At 33.4% G+C, this 21,150-nt stretch overlaps 1 protein-coding gene, 1 long non-coding RNA gene and 1 pseudogene across 2 annotated transcripts in view; 1 reads left to right on the top strand and 2 right to left on the bottom strand.

The window, feature by feature from the left end:
• LOC127727935 (PAN2-PAN3 deadenylation complex catalytic subunit PAN2-like) overlaps nucleotides 1–21,150 on the top strand; it is a 399,078-nt gene that overhangs the window by 255,589 nt on the left and 122,339 nt on the right. The window contains exons 17-18 of the mRNA XM_052235095.1: nucleotides 13,496–13,608; nucleotides 14,589–14,687. Coding sequence (XP_052091055.1) covers nucleotides 13,496–13,608; nucleotides 14,589–14,687 — 212 coding nt within the window. The remainder of the gene's footprint in view (nucleotides 1–13,495; nucleotides 13,609–14,588; nucleotides 14,688–21,150) is intronic.
• Nucleotides 1–21,150, bottom strand: part of LOC127727947 (uncharacterized) — a 150,053-nt gene that overhangs the window by 70,385 nt on the left and 58,518 nt on the right. The window lies entirely within an intron of this gene.
• Nucleotides 1,493–6,169, bottom strand: LOC127727927 (probable ATP-dependent DNA helicase RecS; annotated as a pseudogene).

The raw sequence follows: 21,150 nt of genomic DNA, 5'->3' as shown, positions 1-21,150 counted from the left end.
TTCTCTTAAGTCATAACCTTAATTAGCTGGTACTTTTTTAGTAGTTTGTTGCTGATATTAAAGTGTCATAAGTCAATGAGACATCAACCCAACAAACAAAGTAATGAAATACTTTCAGTTTAGTTGCAGAATATCATGGTCATTTTGATTAGGCAGCATAACTACCTACAAAAACATGTTTATAAAAATGTGGCCTGATTTCTAATGAGACAACTATTCAAAAGGGACCAACTTATTTTTCTGTATTAAAGTTCACAGTTCCACCTCTGACTTTGAGTAAAACCTATATAAGCAAGCTGTACAAAGACCCGAAATGACTTTATGAAAACATCAAGCACATTTGTACAAAACAACAATGAGATAAAAACCAAACTTTTACAGATTTGTTCACAAGGCGACCAGCATGCAGATATTTACCCTATATGTACATGTAAAGAGCTGTTGATAAAACTTATACAAGGTGGTGTTGGTTAAATGTGCTTTCCTGAGTGATGAAGTTATTAGTGCACATTATTTGGTTCAATTTCTATCTTAGTCAAATTAAACACAGTAACTTAATATAATAAAATGCTCTGCTGGGCCCAGCTTGATACCACTGCAGAGGTCGAACCCTGAACAGTTGGGGCAAGTATGGACACAACAGTCAAGCTTGATACAGCACTGAATTTGGATTGTGATTAAATATTTGACACAGCATAGGTTTCTGACACAGAATAAATGTGGTCTAAGAACTTATAAATTTTTAATTTACCTATTCATTTCTATTCAAACACAAGTTATTGACTGGAAACTAGAAAAGTGCTTGTTTTTTGGCCCCTTTTTGGTTCAAAATTCCTAAACATTTAGGGAAATTATCCCCAAACTCAAACCTAGCTTTCCCTTTGTGATATGGAACCTTGTAGTACAATTTCAGAAAGATCCATACACTTACACACAAGTTATTGTCATGAAACTAGAAAAATACTTGTTTTTTGCCCCTTTTTGGCCCTTAATTACTAAAATTTTGATGCAATTACCCCCAAAATCAATCCCAGCCTTCCCTTTGTGATATGGAACCTTGTGGTACAATGTCAGAGAGATCCATAGACTAACACACAAGTAATGTCTGGAAGTTACAAAAATGCTTATTTTTGGCCCCTAATTCCTGAACTGTTGGTACCATAACCCCCAAAATCAATTCCCATCTTACTTTTGCGGTATTGAACCTTATGGTAAAATTTCATGGAGATCCATTTACTCAAACTATAGTAAGAAAGCGAAAACCAATGTGTCTTCGGACGATGACGCCAACGTCATACCAATATACGACCGCAAAATTATTTCGTGGTCGTATACAAAAGAAGATGTGGTATTAAGTCTATATTTGACTGTTTTCTTGATGAACACATTGGTCTTGAACAAAGTTGTAAGTAAGATATAGTCCCACTTCATGTTATTGTCTTGAATATGCATGAAATATTTGCCACTGAAACCCAAGTGAAGAAATCAATAATCAATCAACCTGTCAATGTTTATTTTGAGCAAAAATAATCATCCTCTATGTATACTGTTGGCTACACCAAGTTAAATACAATGAGTTTGCTATATAGAACAAATATAACATCATCAAGAACAATGAACAAAAAGGTCAAAGTCATACATGTCATATGAACCATGCCAAAACTTAGCACAAAAGGACATACATCAATAGCAATAATTCTATACACCAAAGATAGTTGACTTGTTGATCAATAAACCATGAAAAGTCAAGGTCAGAAACCAACCAGAGTGATTTTTATAGTTCGTTCCTGTGTTGTACTGTTACACCACTGTCCCAGGTTAGGATCCTGCTAACATGTTTAACCCCGCCACATTCTGTATGTATGTGCCTGTCCTAAATCAGGAGCCTTAGGTAATTCAGTGGTTGTTGTTTGTTTATGTGTTACATATTTGTTTTTCGTTCATTTTTTGTACATAAATTAGGCCGTTAGTTTTCTTGTTTGAATTGTTTTACATTTGTCATTTCAGGGCCTTTTATAGCTGACTATGCGGTATCGGCTTTGCTCATTGTTGAAGGCCGTACAGTGACCTATAGTTGTTACTTTCTGTGTCATTTGGTCTCTTGTGGAGAGTTGTCTAATCATGCTCATTGGCTATCATTCCACATCTTCTTTTTTACATCTTACAATAATTCCACACCAAATATATTTTTCTGTTTGTTTATCATGTTTATAGTAATCGAGATGCAGACTTGACCCCGAATATAATTATATGCTTGTTTCATGAAATGAGGTCAAGATTAGGCGAATCTGCAACCATATCTGACAGACATGACAGACATGGTTTTCTCTTTTGAATTTTTTCATATTTTTCTGGTCGGGGCCTTTTGTAGCCGACTAAAGGCATGGGTTTTTCTCGTTGTTCTACAATTGCTTATATCAAGTTATTGAAAAGTCTGGAGGGTAGTTGTCTGATTGGCAATCATACCGCATCTCTTTATTTTTAAGATGAAAACAAGTAAATATCTTATGATGTGTGTCAATCAGTTACTGTCTCATTTGTTTTTATACGCTACATCTCTTTTTAGTCACATTGACAGCTGCAGGCATGACATGAACCCAGATCTAGAGTGGCAATACAGCAATTGTAAGGGGGTTAAAAGTCAAAAAAATTTGAAGAGTCTAAAGTTGAATAAGTTACAGAAACCAGATACTGAAAAATTAAATAAATAAATATCAACTGTTTTAATCATCTTGTATTTCTAATAAAGCCGTATCAAGATCTTTGAAGTATTCATAGGCCGACAAATTGTAGTCTTCAGTATCGCTATCTGAAACAGCAGAATCTTCTTGCTCCTCGAGCTCCTCAACAACTTGTTCTGACAGAAATAACTTCTCAAGAGGTAACATATCACAGGATTCACAATTACAAGACTTAGTACACAAGTCACAGCATGAATGTTTCCTGCTTTCTTTCTTCATCAAATCATCCAAGTTTGAATTTCTGAGGAAATTACACATCAGATCCTTTCTCCTACAATCTTTAGCTTTAAGAATTGCCTTAGCTTTCGGTTTCAACTTCTGCAAGTGGTATCCATTGTATAGGATAATGGCAACTGATGGATTTCCATCCCTCCCCACTCGCCCTATTTCTTGCAGCAAATCTACCAGATTATTTGGAGGTCCAAATAATACCACTCCACCACACTTTTTTACATCTAAACCCATTCCCAGGGCACTGGTTGACAAAATAAGTCTCAAGACACTACTTTCCTCCTTCAATGCATTAATTATGATGTTTTTGTTAACATCTGGAGATTCAGAATGGAACATCTCAATATACTTGGCACAATGTGGCAATTCTGTTACAATGTATTTATAAAGTTTGGAAGTGTCATTTATCGATGAACAATACAAAAGTGTACGTGGGAAGTCCTGACTTTTTTCCTCTAATGCATCTACTAACCATGTCATTCCCATTTCAATTTAATTTTTAATTTTGGAAGATACTAGTTTAATATTAGACTTGTTTGGTGATAAATTAATTTCTGTTGTGTCCTCCGCTAGCTGCAATATTTTCATGACTTTTTTCCTAAAGCTTACAGTGCAAGTTGCACTTAAAGCCAATACTGTAGCATCGGAAAAGAGGGATCTTAGTTCACCTACATTTGAAAACCATTTTCGAAAAGCCTTTTTTTCTGTCTCCTTCATCTTGGCCCCTGAAAGAAAAATAGAAATAAGTACTTCTATAAAAACTTTTATAAAAGGTTAATATCAGCACCTCTTGCCTAGATTGTTAATTCTTATGGCAAAACAAAATTAAATACATGTATGTGCTTGTCCATATTGTTATGTAACAACCTATCATTCAGTGGTTGTTGTGGGTTGCTGTCTATCACATTTGTTTAGGGTTTTATTTTTCATACATTCTTATAATTACATTGTAATGGTTCATCATTTTGCAAGTAGTGGTCTTAAAAGAGCTTACTTTTTAGTATTAGGTTATCTCGTTCTGAAAGCTGTACAGTTCTGTACCAGTGGTCTTAATTTTTTACTTCTATATTTTTGAAAATCTAAATTCATAAAAATGGGAAGGGAGTACACATCAATATATAGAAACAATTCATCAAAGTTTCATGCAAATTAGTTGAATAGTTTTTGAGTTACTGTCTGACAGGTTGACGATTGACAGACAGTCACAGGTTAGGGGAGGGTTGGGATCCCGCTTACATGTTTAACCCTGCCACATTCTGTATAGTGCCTGTCCCAAGTCAGGAGCCTGTAATTCAGTAGTTGTCATTTGTTTATGTGTTACATACATTTGTATTTGTTTTTCGTTCATCTTTTATGCATAAATTAGGCCGTTTGTTTTCTCGTTTGAATTGTTTTACATTGTCATTTCGGGGCCTTTGATAGCTGACTATGCGGTATGGGCTTTGCTCATTGTTGAAGGCCGTACGGTGACCTATAGTTGTTTATTTCTGTGTCATTTGGTCACTTGTGGAGAGTTGTCTCATTGGCAATCCTACCACTATTCTTTTTTATATAGACAACGGTATACCATAATACGTCCTGTAAATGTGCGAATAGAAATGAACATGGGGAATAAACATTGTATCCACTTACCAAATTGCTATTGTGTGAAACTCATCAATTACAACCAACTTAATGTTCAACTTCTTTAAACAAGTTCTCCAATAGGGATCACCAACCAATGTTTCTGGAGATGCAAAAATGACATCTATCAACCCCTCTTTGATTTGATCGTCACTCTGGGGAAGATGATCCTAAAATGCAAAAAAAAATGTAGGTGGGCAGTCTCCAAAAAGACATATTTCTATGATAACTTCTATAATTTAAATGTACACTGTACAAATACCCTTTCTCCATTTCACTGCATTTGATTAAAGATTGAAATCCAATGAAATAATTCTTATTGTTGTAAAGTCCAATACAGAAATGAATATAGCTGAGATTTCAATGAATGCATGGCATATTTTCTCGATTTTGAGATGTTTCTGCCAATGTATCTGTTTGGCCATCCAACAAGGTCTTTTAGACTGCACTTTTTCATATTTTTTTTTTATTTTTTCATTGTTTAACACCTGAACACAAACATGACAAATAACAATCTAATTTAAAAATTAAGTTTCCCGCACGTTTCTGAGCCATGTAAAGCTAATTATGCTCTATCATTTTGCTCATTGTTGAAGGTCAGATGGTGACCTATAGTTGTAAACTTTGTCATGTGTTGTCTGGTGGAGAGTTGAGTTGGCAATTTTACTTCAAGTCTTGTACAAATGTACATGTACGACATCTTCTTATTCTTATATGCATGTATATTTGTTTTGAGATAGATTATTAGTACATGTAATTTAACAACACTTCCCTTGGACTCTGGTGCTTCATTAATACAACATGTAGTATATATCTTTATACAAAGTATGAAGAACTAGCATTATGGCCAAAACGACTGTAAAATACTGGCAATATGACCGATACAATCTGTTCTCGGTGAAATGAGACAAATTTATATGCTACCATGGCTATGATGAACTGCTTCTGCAGTTTTTTATAACTTTGCTCATGTATATCTAAGTTTCATATTACTGCTTTGTTACTGTTAGTCATGTGTATGTGTTGATATACTGAAGTTTAAATGTTTGTTCCTGCAAATAAATTTTATTTTATTTGATAAGGCGTACATGTACATCTTTGCCTGGTCAGATGCGGATCCAGGACTATGGAAAAGGGGGCCCTGCATCTAGACACCATAAGGTGTGGGAACAACGTCTTAAGACATTTTTGTAAGATAGAGGCATTGCATTAATTATATAAGTAGCTCCAACAGCATAGGCGGATCCAGGGGGGCCTGGGCTCCCCTTTTGTGGGAAAAATTTAGTTGATTATATAGGGAATCACTGAAGCATGACTGGAGCGGGCCCCCTCTTAGGTCAGTCAGTGGGCCCCCCTTACAAAAAGTTCTGGATCCGCCACTGTACAGGGGGATAACATTTCACCCCCTAACTGATTTCTCATGTGTTATAAACATCTTTATTATACAACACTGCCAACATAATAATTATAATATAAATTAGGTGTTTAATGCCCAATAATGGCATTAAATACTATACTCAGTATAGACTATTCCATTTATTGAAGCCTTACTACCACTGCATGCTTAAAGTTATACTAACCTTTGTATGCAGCAGTAATATTTCCAATGTGCGAGAGTTTTTCCACCTGGACCTGCATCAGAGCTACTAAGGGACAACAGACTAAAACTTTTCAGTCAGAACTGTTTTCAATAACCGCCCGGACAACTAGAAGGTACAGTTGAAACGGCAGTGACTTGCCAAAACCAGTCGGGAGTACAGCCACGCACTTCTTCTTGTTAACTAAACACACTAAAATTTCCTTTTACTCCTTCTTTATATCATTTATACCAATTTTTGGCAAAACTTTTGTCAAAACGTTGTCCAAACTGGGCGCATCTATGTTTTTTAACGATCCGATAATGGTATACAAGCCCGTCGCTGATTGGTTAATCGAAATTTATTTTCTGCACGCTGATTGGTCGGTCAAAGTTCACCAAATTTGACCCTAGACATGACCCTCAAGCGGCTGTTGTTAGATCTCCCACGCGCGACATATAAACAACGAGGAGCAAGTGCGGAGATTTAATTTTAATTAGATTGAGGAGAAACTAATTTTGGAGCGGCATGCAGCCCAAAAATTTGCGGAAGCGGTAATTATTTTTTTTATTGAAAAGTCAATTTCTCCAAAACAGGAGCGGGAAAATCCAAAGAACTATTAATCAAATTGGTGTGGCCTTATTATCTTGAATATTATTATAGATAAAGATAAACTGTAAACAGCAAAAATGTTCAGCGAAGTAAGATCTACAAAAAAGTTTCAACATGACCAAAATTGTCAATTGACCTCTTAAGGAGTTATTGCCCTTTAAAGACAATTTTTCACAATTTGTTCATCTAATTTGCTTGCCTTACTTTAAAAAATCTTCTTCTTTGAAACTGCATAATTATTTTCAGCCAAACTTGGGCTGAATGAGTTTCAGAGTATCTAGTATAAATTTTGTATTTTATTTCCTTGTACGTCAAGAAACATCATGATGGCTATAATGGAATATAGGGGTAAAATGCATTTTTTTACGCCCGTTTACGGGACCTATTATGGTATACCTCTGTCCGTCAGATTTTACAGTTTTTCGGACAAAAACTCAAAAATGCTTTCAGCAATTCTTATGAAACTTTGGTGAATTGTTTGTATGTATTGTGTAAGCTCCCTTTAAAATTTTATAAATTTTACAATTTACATTTCTGAGTTATGGGGTTTTATTCATTAAAAAAAGGGGTGATTTTTCAGTTTTTGGACAATAACTCAAAAATGCTGACACCAATTCTCATGAAACTTTGGTGAATTGTTTATATCTATTGATGTAAGCTCCCTTTTTATTAGTCCCCTACCGACGAAGTCGAAGGGGACTTTAGGTTTGCACTCCGTCCGTCTGTCTGTCTGTCTGTCCATCTGTCAGTCCGGCAAATCAGCTTTCCACACTTTTTTTCTTCGTTCATAAAGATATTGATTTAATATTTGTTATATGGTTCTATCAAGTTATAGATCAAGTTCGAATTTTGTTCCATTCTGATGATTTAGTCCAGAGTTATGGTCCATAAAAAAAATCCATATCTAATGTTAGAGTACTATGTTAAACCATATTTCTATACAAAGAGAGATAACTCATTTTTTTAAAGAAATTCTTTAGTAAATTGTTTGAAAAATTTGTGCCAGTTTGTTTGTTTGTTATTTTGTATTAACTAATTTTCTGAATGCTATATATATAAAAAAAATATTATTAAGTGAAATCCTTTAATTAGATAATAATCTATTTTTATTAAGGTATATATTTCATTACATTACATTGTGTAGATAAAAGTTGTTGACACTTTATAGATAAGTTACAAATCTATATTAGTTTGTGACAAATGAAAGAAAAAATATTTGGAACTATTAATTATATTTGATTATAATTTGAAAATAGATATACATTGTATTACATCATATCTAATTTTAGAGAACTATTAATCATATCCAATGTTAAGAGTGTTTTCCACACTTTTTTATACGACCGCAAAAAAATTTTGTGGTCGTACATGGTATGACGTTGGCGTCGTCCTTGTCGTCCGAAGACACATTGGTTTTCGCACTCTAACTTTAGTTTAAGTGAATGGATCTCTATGAAATTTTACCATAAGGTTCAATACCACAAAAGGAAGGTGGGGATTGATTTTGGGGGTTATGGGACCAACAGTTAAGGAATTAGGGGCCAAAAATAAGCATTTTTGTAACTTCCAGACATAACTTGTGTGTTAGTGTATGGATCTCTCCGACATTGTACCACAAGGTTCCATATCACAAAGGGAATGCTGGGATTGATTTTGGGGGTAATTGCCTCCAAATTTTAGGAATTAGGGGCCAAAAAGGGGCAAAAAACAAGCATTTTTCTAGTTTCATGACAATTACTTGTGTGTAAGTGTATGGGTCTCTCTGACATTGTACCACAGGGTTCCATATCACAAAGGGAATGCTGGGATTGATTTTGGGGGTAATTGCCTCCAAATTTTAGGAATTAGGGGCCAAAAAGGGGCAAAAAACAAGCATTTTTCTAGTTTCAGGACAATAACTTGTGTGTAAGTTTATGGATCTTTATGAAATTGTACTACAAGGTTCCATATCACAAAGGGAAAGCTGGAATTTATTTTGGGGGTAATTGCCCACAACGTTTAGGAATAAGGGGCCAAACAGGGGCCAAAAATATGCATTTTTCTAGTTTCCAGACAATAACTTGTGTTCAAGTGTATGGATCTCTCTGAAATTGTACTGCAAGGTACCATACCACAAAGGGAAGGCTGGGATTGATTTTGGTGGTAATTCCCTAGAAATTTGAGGAATTAGGGGCCATAAAGGGGCAAAAAAACAAGCATTTTTCTAGTTTCAGGACAATAACTTGTGTGTAAGTGTATGGATCTTTATGAAATTGTACTACAAGGTTCCATATCACAAAGGGAAAGCTGGGTTTGAGTTTGGGGTAATTGCCCTAAATGTTTAGGAATTTGGGGCCAACAAGGGACCAAAAAACAAGCATTTTTCTAGTTTCCAGACAATTACTTGTGTTCAAGTGTTTGGATCTCTCTGAAATTGTACATGTGAACCTCCCGACGGGAGTACAATAATCCTGTTTTCAGGGGTCTCCTCATGACCTCCCGTTGAAGACAAAAAATTCCCGTGTATGAAATATTTCATGAATGAAAAATTTCAGCCCAACATATCTGGTGTAACTGACATTACCTGAAGTTATATTTTACCTGTAACATGCATAATTATATGGCTTCACTTGTCACCTTGGGCGTCAAACATACTGGTAATCAATGATTTTTACCTCAGGCTAACTGCCGTTGTGTAATAAAACTTTGTGTAGTTAAAATGAATGTTGGGTTACTTCCCTTGATTTATCCTGTTTTAAGTTACTTTCCTTTAGATAATGTTAATTTTTAAAAGAATATAAATAAAATATAAGTTGAACAAATAATCATAAAAGGATGGTAATCAAATGATTTTAAATGTCTTAGGACAAATGAAAAAATAATAATTTGAAAATTATTTGAGGGTTCTATACTTCCTTTTAAGGCTTAAATTGAAATTTTTATAATAAATATGACCCATGAATACAGTTTGAATGCATTACTTATCAAGCATTATAAATCTACTTGCATAAAGATAAAACAAAAGATCTACTTGCAGATAGATAAGCAATTGTTTTGATTGCAATGAATAATGGTAAAACAGATATGACCTAAAAAATTTAAAAGAACATACTAAAAAAGAAGAATGTTAGATTGAACAAGTTGAGAGTTTAAAAAGATAGAGAAAATTAATTAATAAGTACAAGGGTACTATAAACATAATACATTCGGATGGAAAGTTGAAGAAAACACACTTTAACAGACAATTTCTACAGCACACGGTTACATTTATGACAGAATTTATGTCGATTAAAAACCTCCTGATCTGAGTCCTAATCTCCTGACCAAAATTTCCCAAAGTCCTGATCTTAGTTTCACAGTCCATCACATATATGCAAGTTGAAGGTACCATACCACAAAGGGAAGGCTGGGATTGAGTTTGGGGGTGATGAATCATAAGGGGGTTCAAAAAATTTGGGGGGGGGGGATTTTTTTTTCATTTTTTTTCTTTAAAATTTTCCATTTTAAATTGGTTATTTCTGATTAATATATAAAAGCAAATAATAATGATATGGTTTGAATAGGTAAATTAAAAAATTTTAAGTTCTTAGACCACATTCATTCTGTGTCAGAAACCTATGCTGTGTCAAATATTTAATTACAATCCAAATTCAGTGCTGTATCAAGCTTGAATGTTGTGTCCATACTTGCCCCAACTGTTCAGGGTTCGACCTCTGCGGTCGTATCAAGCTGCGCCCCAGCGGAGCATTTTATTTCATCATGCTTGAAGATATTGATTGATAATTGGTATATAGTTTTATCATGACAAGTTCCAGATCAAGTTCAAATTTTTGTTTTGGTCTGATAATTTTCTGCATGTTATGGTCCTTGGACTTGAAAAATTCACTCATATAATCAGTTATTCACACTGTTTTTAGTCATGCTTAAATATAATGACTTGATATTTACTTTTTGTTTACACCATGACAAGTTATAGAACAAGTTAGCATTTTGTTCCAGTATAATGTAATTTTTACCCGGTAGGGGACTATGTATTGCCATGCAATACTCTCAGAATGCTTGTTTTCATAAATTTCTAATATGACATTGAGAATTAATTGAACTTTATTTGTTTATAGTCTGACAACAGATTTACTAAGTATTGCACAACAGCAAGAAATCTTTAATTGAATATAAATTTAATTCATATAACCAATTTCAAGTTCTTTGACTACATTTATTCAGAAACCTATAATATGTCAAATATTTAATTACAATCCAAATTCAGACCTGAATCAAGCTTGAATAATGTGTCCATTTTTTCCCCAACTGTTCAGGGTTGGACCTCTGCCGGCGTATCTAGCTGCACTCTGCGAAGCATTTTATTTGATTTTGAAGAAAATATGACGGATACAAAGAACATTTAAATGGCATTTTTAAGCCACTCATTAATACATATTGAAAAGCAAAAATAATCATGATGAAAGATTTAAGCAAAAAATTACAGGTGAGCAATTCAGGCTCTTGAGAGCCTCTTGTTGGCTTATATCTCTGAAACTAAAGCATTTAGAGCAAATCTGACACGGGGTAAAAATGTTCATCAGGTCAAGATCTATCTGCCCTGATGCATCAGACAACCCGTTGTTGGGTTACTGTCCTTGAACTGGTAATTTTAAGGAAATTTTGCAGTTTTTATACGACCGCAAAACATTTTGCGGTCGTATACTGGTATCACATCGTCGTCGTCCGAAGACATTTGGTTTCCGGACAATAACTTCAGTTTTAGTAAATAGAAATCTATGAAATTTAAACACAAGGTTTATAACCACAAAAGGAAGGTTAGGATTGATTTTGGGGGTTATGGTCCAAACAGTTTAGGAATTAGGGGCCAAAAAAGGGCCCAAATAAGCATTTTTCTAGTTTTCAAACTATAACTTGTGGAACGGTGTATGAATCTCTCTGAAATTATACCACAAGTTTCCATACCACAAAGGGATGGTTAGGATTGACTGTGGGGGGCTATGGCTCAAACCGTTTAGGAATTAGGGGCAAAAAAGGGGGAAAAACAAAGATTTCCTGGTTAATGGATAATTTAAAAGCAGTGTAAGGGAGGTAATCCAAACACATTTAAAGTATAATGTTGTGTATGTTTGGATTACCTCCCTTACACTGCTTTTAAATTATGTATATAGAAATTTTGTATTGTCTTGAGGTGATTAGCTGTCAATTTATTCTTAGAAGTTACTATTACAGGAATATTAATTTTAGCAATGATTATGACCATATCTTGAGGGAAAGAATTTTTCTTTTGAAAAAATGGGGGGGGGGAGGTGAAAAAAAAATTAAGGGGGGGCAGTGGGGTAAAAAAGAAATTGTAGACAATTTTTTTTTTCATTTCAGATTTCAGAAATTAAAAAGAATATTTCTTCAAATATTTTTTTTTTTTTTTTTTGCAAAAAAAGAGGGGGGGGGGGGGGGGGGGGCAATATGCAACGGCATAGTGTATTTCACAAAAGCAAAAAAAAAAGGGGGGTATAATTTTTTTTTTTTTCTGAAGGGGGGGGGGGGGTCAATTCGCAACAGCATAGTGTATTGCACAAAAGCAAAAAATTGAATATAAATTCAAATCATATAACCAATTCTAAGTTCTTTGACTACAGTTATTTGGTGTCAGAAACCTATTATGTGTCACATATTTATTTACAATCCAAATTCAGACCTGTATCATGCGCGAATATTAATGTGTCCATTTTTGCCCCAACTGTTCATATCATATCAAGATAAACTTTAAACAGCAAAATTGTTCAGCAAAGTAAGGTCTACAAATAAGTAAACATGACCAAATTGTCAATTGACCCTATAAGGAGTTATTGCCCTTTAAAGTCAGTTTTTCACTATTTTTCTTAAATTTTTGTAATCTTTTACAAAAATCTTCTCTTAAACTACTGGGCCTTGGCCTAAATCATTCTTACGGTATCTAGTTTAAAAAATGTATCTGATGACCCCGCCGATTAACTAAGATGGCCACCATGGCTAAGAATAGAACATAGGGGTTTACTATAGAAGTATATAGGAAAATTGTAAAAAAACAATTTCAAATGGTCACAACTTGAAAACTAATTTAAATAATGATAAGGGGTCTTCATTTCTAGTTATAAAAAAAAGAACTTAATGTATGAAGTAATGTTTTTCTACAATGGTTTTTTGATAAAAGTTCTTAAAAGTTGTAAAAAAAATCAATTTGACAAAGAAAGGAAATTGAGTTTTCGTGGTGCCTTGGCATGTTCTTGGTAGTCCGAGAGATATCATTATTAGTACTTTAAGATGACTTCTATTCAACTAATTAAAATGCTTGTTTGAAGTCAATGGTTTGAAAAAAGGACCAGAACTTTCAAGTCATCTCGAATCAAATTGACAGAAAGTGTGTAAAAAAATTTCCAGATCCTTGATAAGTACCCAAAGGGACAAACAGGTATAAATGCTTACTTGAAATTGAGTAAATTATTGCAGAAAAAAATGCAGAAACATTTTTCCGTTACCATATAAATGATTCATATGCAATAGATGTAACAAAATATACAGAATACAAAATAAATATCAAAAAATTATTAAAAAAAACTGCAGAGGTTTTCAGGCTACTACTGGTGTTGTGCAGATTAACTGTATTCTGTAGTGCCACATACCTTTGATATGTTTGTTGAGTGATTATTGATATGGAAATACTCTTAATTACTCTGTATGTTTATATAACAGGACATAATAAGCCCCCTGTAAGGTTCACATTTGCAGAGGTTGTAAAACACAGTCTGTCATTAGAACAAAATACACAGGCATGGTGTAATTCTTGTGAAAAGTACCAACCACATGTAAGTAGTATTATCTATTGAAATATGTTTTTTTTTTTATAGATTATGAAAATTGATTTTGAATGATGCAAAACATTTTTGGGTGTATATTGGGACAGGTCTGTCCCTGTCAAGTTATGTGTGAACACAGGGACAGTCTATACTAACGGGACTGGTCACTTATAACAATTTCTATACAAATTTGCAGACAGAACTGTGCCCTCGCTGATGTCACATGACTTCATAGCAAATCATTTCACATTTACGAAGTGTTCTTCATAACTAAACATTCAAGTTTAATGAAGTAAAATTTTTATGAAATTTTATACATTTTGTCATTGCAAAAAGCTGTTTTTGAAAAGATTTCTCGGATAGTTTTTAAAATATAACCCTTTGAACTTTGAGGTATTTTGTAAGAAATTTCGAGTGGCCGCCATCTTGTTCAATATGTAACCCCTTTTGCACGACTGGAGTGTTCTTCAAAACGATATGTCTCAGTTTAATAATTTAACATTCTTTTAAAATTTTATATATTTTGTCATGGTAAATGGCTATTAATCAGATTTTATATTGAAAAATATTAAATTACAATGTACTTTGAAATACGCAAATAACTACTACCATCGTATATCAGAGATACGAAACTTAGATTATTTTTGGGTGGTAGCTTTACATGGGAGGCGTACTTATTTAATTAAAATCAATAGAGAGGAGTCCTGTTAGGATAGAAAGTCCCTGGTGAACAGTTCTTGTACCTGTATTTTCTAACGGTAATGATCAAATACAAAATCATTGTGTATGTGCTTTCTTATTTAAGGCTTAAAAAGCTGATTTGTAATTTAGTTTATGATTTATTCCTCGAAAAGTTGAATATTTGATGTTTGAAAAGAAAATGAAAGAGGAGCAATTGAAGGCATGAATTTATGAGCCTTGCTCACAGGATTATAGTACATATCAACTGATTCAAATCAAAGTAAAATTTGACATATTTTTTAATTTAGATGCAGTCTAAAGTAATCAGAAATATTCCTGACATTCTGGCATTAAACTGTGGTATGGAGAACATCAGAGATTTGGAATTCTGGAAAATTCAACAAATGGTGAGATATAGCTTCAATTTATACTGTGACTTTACTGTAAGTGTTGCTCTCCCCCTATTGCAGTTCATTAAAATTCTGACCCAATTGTGATTTGTTTTATCAAACCAAACTGTTCAACTGGTCAGAAATTTTATCCAACTGCTGTAGAAAATCACAGTCAAGTCATCAAAGTGCAAGGTGATAAAATAAATCATACATACAATTCTGAAAGACTTTGATTCTACTAAATTGCTATTATGAAAATGTTGTTGAAAATCTATATATGTATGTTATATATATATAAATTTTAAAGAGTCATTAGAAAGGTGAATTGTAGTACTTTTTGAATTGCTATAAAAATGTCCAAACTAAGCTTTCATACTATTATTCTTTTAAAATGTCTTCTATATTCATAAGAATCAGACATCAGTTTGAATTAAAACATGGTATAGAGCCAACTAAAATTAATAAGTAGATTTTCATCCAACTTATAGAAAAATTTAGGGCTGGTTGGAGGATTTAATTTTTAGTCCCTTACCGACTAAGTTCAAGGGGACTTTAGGTTTGCAATCTGTCTGTCCATCTGTCAGTCTGGCAAATCAGTTTTCCAGACTTTTTTTCTTCGTGCTTTACGATATTGATTTGATATTTGGTATATAGTTTTATCATGACCAGTTACAGATCTAGTTTGAATTTTGTTCAGGTCTGATGATTTGTGCAGAGTTAAGGTCCTTGGACTTTGAAAATTCATGCAAGTAATCAGTTTTCCGCACTTTTTTTTGTCATGCTTGAAGATATTGATTTGATATTTGGTATATAGTTTTACCATGACAAGTTAAAGATCAAGTTCAAATTTTGTTTGGTTCAGATAATTTTTTTGCAGCTTTATGGTCCTAGGACTTAGAAAATTCACTCAAATAATCGGTTTTCTGTTTTCTTTTTCATTATGCTTGAATATATTGATTTGATATTTGGTATAAAGTTTTACCATGACAAAATACAGATCAATTTCGCATTTTGTTTGGTTTGGTTGAATTTTTTACAGCATTATGGTCCTCAGACTTAGAAAATTCATGCTAATAATCAGTGTTCCACACTTTTTTTGTCATGCTTGAAGATATTGATTTGATATTTGGTATATAGTTTTACCATGACAAGTTAAAGATCAAGTTCAAATTTTGTTTGGTTCAGATAATTTTTTTGCAGCGTTATGGTCCTAGGACTTAGAAAATTCACTCAAATAATCAGTTTTCCGTTTTCTTTTTCATTATGCTTGAATATAATGATTTGATATTTGGTATATAGTTTTACCATGACAAGATACAGATCAATTTTGCAATTTGTTTGGTTTGGTTGAATTTTTTGCAGCATTATGGTCCTCAGACTTAGAAAATTCATTCTAATAATCAGTGTTCCACACTTTTTTCGTCATGCTTGAAGATATTGATTTGATATTTGTTATATAGTTTACATCATGACAAGTAATAGATCAAGTTAGCATTTTGTTCCAGTACAATGAATTTTTAACCGATAGGGGACTATGTATTGCCATGCAATAGTCTTAATTTTTATTTCCTCTGAAACCATTTTAAAATGTGTTTTTCATATGTTATGGTAATAAAAAAAAAATAGGTTGTATATAAATAGAATTCTGCATACTTTTTCAACTATTTCCAAATTTCTAAATAATATTCCTGATTAGCAACCACTAATTTGCTTTAAAAACCAATTTTCAATCAGTAACAAAATGTGGAAGAATTTTGTCTTCTAGATTACTTGCATCAAAGTTCTTTCGCTCTCTGAGCTATTTTTGTAGTGCCAGTAAAATGAAGCAGTGTTTCAGGAACACCATAGGCCCTTTTAGCTAAATTAAAGTGATAACCATCCACATCAGATTGATAAACCCCCATGAATGATATCCAAAGTGTAAGAATCACAACACACATTGGAATTGAAAACAAGTATATTGAGTACAGAGATGGAACATAGATGAAAACCAAAAATATATGTGTTAAATACTAGGATTGATGCTTTGAAGATTCTTGTGCAAGATACACCAACTGCCTAAAATATGAACTGAACCAAAAGAAGAAGTTGTTTCATGACTTTATTGAGAGGCTGGGTTAGAGGGTTTTGGATATTTATACGACGGCAAAAAATTTGGTTTTTCTGGTTTCCAGACAAATACTTTAGTATTAGTCAATGGATCTCTATGAAAATGTACCACAAGGTGCCTTACCACACACAGAAGGTTGGGGTCGATTTTGTGTGTTGTGGCTTTAATCGTTAGGAAACTAGAGGCCAAATGGGGGCCAAAAACAAGACTTTTCTAATACTGGCTAAGCTGGTTCTAACATAAATTATTTCTGATCTATATAAAGAAACAACAAATACTGATATGGCAGGAGATACACACCAAACAGGGTGTGTAAATTTTTATATTTAGTTTGTAAACAGATTTACTAAGTATTGCGCAACAGCAAAGTATTGCACAACAGCAAGAAATCTTCAATAGAAAATAAATATGAATCTTTTAACCAATTTCAATGAGAATCAATTTAAAGTCTTGAATTGTTTGAGGTTGATACCATGTATTACTATATTGGATATTTGGACATTTTGAAATAGGTCTACATTGAGGTCCAAGTGGTCCAAAATTAGACTTTGTTTGTATTCATCAAAAACTGAATTCTTGTGGTTCTTTGATATGCTGAATCTAACTGTGCATTCAGATTTTTAATTTTGGGCCCTGTTTTCAAATTAGTCCATATTAAGGTCCAAAGGGTCCAAAATTAAACTTCAAATTCATGGTTTTTATTTATATGCTGAATCTAACCTTGGATATTGGATCATTAAGTAGATTAAATGTCCCATTTCAAATTTTTAAGTTATCTGACCACATTTATTCTGTGTCAGAAATCTATAATGTGTCAAATATTTAATCACTATCAAAATTCAGAGCTGTATCAAGCTTGAATATTGTGTCCATACTTGCCCCAACTGTTCAGAGTTCGACCTCTGCAGTCGTATCCAGCTACTCCAGGCGGAGCGTATTTTTGTCAACATATAAGTGTAATTTGGAAATTAAATCTAGTTATATGTTGGCGAACGTTTTGTAATAAAATTTTATATGAAACAGTGTAATACATTGCTCAAGGTTGTAATTGGGTAAACATGATTTCTTTACACCAGTCATGTTTTTCACACCAATGTGTGCAATGATTTTTTGCGCTTTAGAAATCATTTGTGGAGGTTTGTGATTAAAAAATTTCCTAACACAAAGTCATTGTATTAATAAAGGATCCACTGTTTTCTAATCACTGAAATTTGTGACGTACTGCAATTTGTATTCTTTGACATCGCTAATTGATCGTAACCCGAATATTTTAGGCCCTTCCCATAATCAATTTCTCCTACCTGCAATGTAACTTAGCCATCTTAGATCAACTTAATTAATCTTGTAGAACTACTAGAAGAAATATGAAAACCATGTCAATTTTTGCAATAGGAAATTTTGTATGAAATTATAAACAAAAAAATCCCGAAATTGTAAATTACAATATGTTGTTAATAAGTTTCCAATAGAGATAATCTAAAATCATTGATCTTTTGAAATATTGATCTTGTCTCCCTTTAAATTTTCAAGAGAATATATTTCACCAAATATTTTAGATATTCATTTAAAGAAAGCTTTGTAGCATGCATAGAAAAACATCTTCCATTTAAGAAGAAATAATTCAAAAAATTAAATTTGGACATTTCTTGAGCAATTCAAAAAATTATTATGTCTCATCTTACCGATTACTCTTTACAATACAGATTTTCAAAATAACAATGAAGTGGAATTAAAGTCTAGTATATATATACGTAGGATTAAAAGTATGCTTTACTGAAAATCGGCAGAAGGCCTACAAGTATTGTCCACCCCCCTTTTGAATGGAGTTCTTCTGAGACTATTTGAAGGATTGTTTGCCATAATGCGTTAAGACCATATTATACTGCCATTTTGATTTGACTATTTTTGTCTCAACCATGTTATGGAGGCAAGACCTAAGTATGCTGTAGCCGGCAGTGGTTGCTTCGACAACGTGTTGTGATGGTCAATATAAGGGGAACCACTAATTGAAAGTTGATGATATTTGGTTTGCAGTTGTATAGGCATTGGCACATTGCATTTCTGTTGAGATTGTTTGGCCACAAACCCCAGTCATGATCAATTGACTTTAAAAACTTTTTGTCTAGTTTACATTTCAAAATTTGTGATTATGTCAGTTTTATGGGGGAACAGCTAATGGTAAGTCAATGATATTTGTTATGCAGTTGTTTTAGCATTTGCACATCTCATATCCATGGAGATTATTATGCCCAGTCCCCTCAGTCATGGAACATTTACTTTGAAGCTTTTGCATATTTTACATGTAAAATTTTGTGATTAGGTCAGTTTAAGTTGAACTGCTTATGGTAAGTCAATGATATTTGATATTTAAAGTTTGTGATTTGGCTAGTTTAAGAGAAACCACTGAAAATAGGTCAATGATATTTGGTATGCAGTTGTATTAGCATATATAGGCATATCTCATTTGAGGGAGATTAGTTTGCCCTGCACATTCAGTCATGGTTCATTGACCTTGAATATTTGCATAGGTTACTTGTTATACCCCCCTGCAAACAAAGGGGGAGTATATAGGAATTACCATGTCCAACTGTTTGTCCGTCCATCTATCTGTCTGTCAGTCCGTGCTGCTTTGTGTCCGGCACATTCAAATCTTTTGAACCGTAAAAATAAGGTTTATCAAACTTGGTATGCAGTTGCATCATGGGCTGGGGTGTGTCATATCAAAAGCTAAGTCACGCTGGCTTTGACTTTGACCTTTGACCCCTATGACAGTAAAATCGTGTCTGGGGACATATCAATTGAACCCTAAAACTCAGTTAACCAAACTTGGTATGCAGTTGCATCATGGGCTGAGGGTGTTTTTATCTTTGACCCCTATGATAGTAAAACCTTGTCTAATTTATCTCTAGGTTAACTAAACTTGGTATGCAGTTGCATCATGTACTGTGGAGGAGGGGGGGGGGGGTCAGATCACTTTGACCTTTGACCCCTATGATAGTAAAACTGTGTCCGGGAAGTTGCTTTTGAACTGTAAAACTTTTGTTCATCAAACTTGATATGCAGTTGCATAATGGGCTGGGGTGTGTCATATACAGAAGTCTGGTCACTCTGACCTGGACTATTACCTTTGACCGCTTTGATAGTAAAACCTTGTCCAATTTGTGTTCCACGCATATCTTTTGAACTGTAAAACTCGGGTGTGTTAAATTTCAAAATCAGGTCACTCTGACCTTGGATTTGACCTTTGACCCCTATGATAGTAAAAGATTGTCTGATTTGTGATTGGTGCATAACTTTTATACTGTAGCACTTTAGATTGACAACACTTTGTATGTAGAAGCATCTTACTGACCTTGGCCTTTAATTTTTGAATTTACAATATACAAAAAAAAAGTAAAAATAAAAAAAATACCAAACTCCAAGGAAAATTCAAAACGAAAAGTCCTTTATGAAATAGCAAAACCAAAAGCTCAAACACATCAAATGAATGGAAAACAACTGTCATATTCCTGACTTGGTACCAGCATTTCCTTATGTAGAAAATGGTGGATTAAACCTGGTTTTATAGCTAGCTAAACCTCTCACTTGTATGACAATCGCATAAAATTACATTATATTGACAACAATGTGTGAGCAAAACAAACAGACATAATAGGTAAAAATGTCAAAATTGGGGTGTAGCAGTCAACATTGTGTTGTAATCTTAATCACTATAAAAACAAATGACTATTTCATCAAAGAAATCAAAATGGCATATAGACACTCTATAGACAAAGTACATAAGCAAAAATGAAAGACAAGAATACAAAAATAACACAATAACACAATGGTGGGATGTATAAATACTGAGCAACGCCAAAAGTATATTACCAAAAATGGACTAAACAGTAAAGGTTTGAAATATACAAAGACAAATAAAAAAACCCACTATAACAGGTACCGTAGATACTCGCCTAATAGTCGATCCTACTATAAGTCGGGGGCCCTTTTCAGCTCCAAATTCTAAGGATTTAGTCTTGACCCTCGTATAAGTCAGACAAAATTTGGGGTTTTTTTTTTCAGCTGACAGTAACTGAACGCCGGTAAAACCTATGCAAATCCAGGAATAATATTCATTTCTGCATTAATGTTTGTTTGGTTTGAATTTAGTTGATGCTCATCATGATAATTTATATTGCTGTTAATAATAAAGATGTATTCATTTCTCTTGTTTTGTTCACTGTTCAAATGTTAGATTAGCCATGTGTTGTTTACGTAACGCATCAATGATTTTGTAGGGTATGACTAACAACCTATTGTTTGAGAAAAGCGAATATAAACCAATATGAACCTGAAAAATTTAAAGTCAATCAACACTTGATGAAAATA

The sequence above is a fragment of the Mytilus californianus genome, unplaced genomic scaffold (assembly GCF_021869535.1).
Source record: "Mytilus californianus isolate M0D057914Y unplaced genomic scaffold, xbMytCali1.0.p SCAF_2, whole genome shotgun sequence".
Lineage (NCBI taxonomy): Eukaryota > Metazoa > Mollusca > Bivalvia > Mytilida > Mytilidae > Mytilus > Mytilus californianus.
This window is presented reverse-complemented; position numbering and strand designations above follow the sequence as displayed.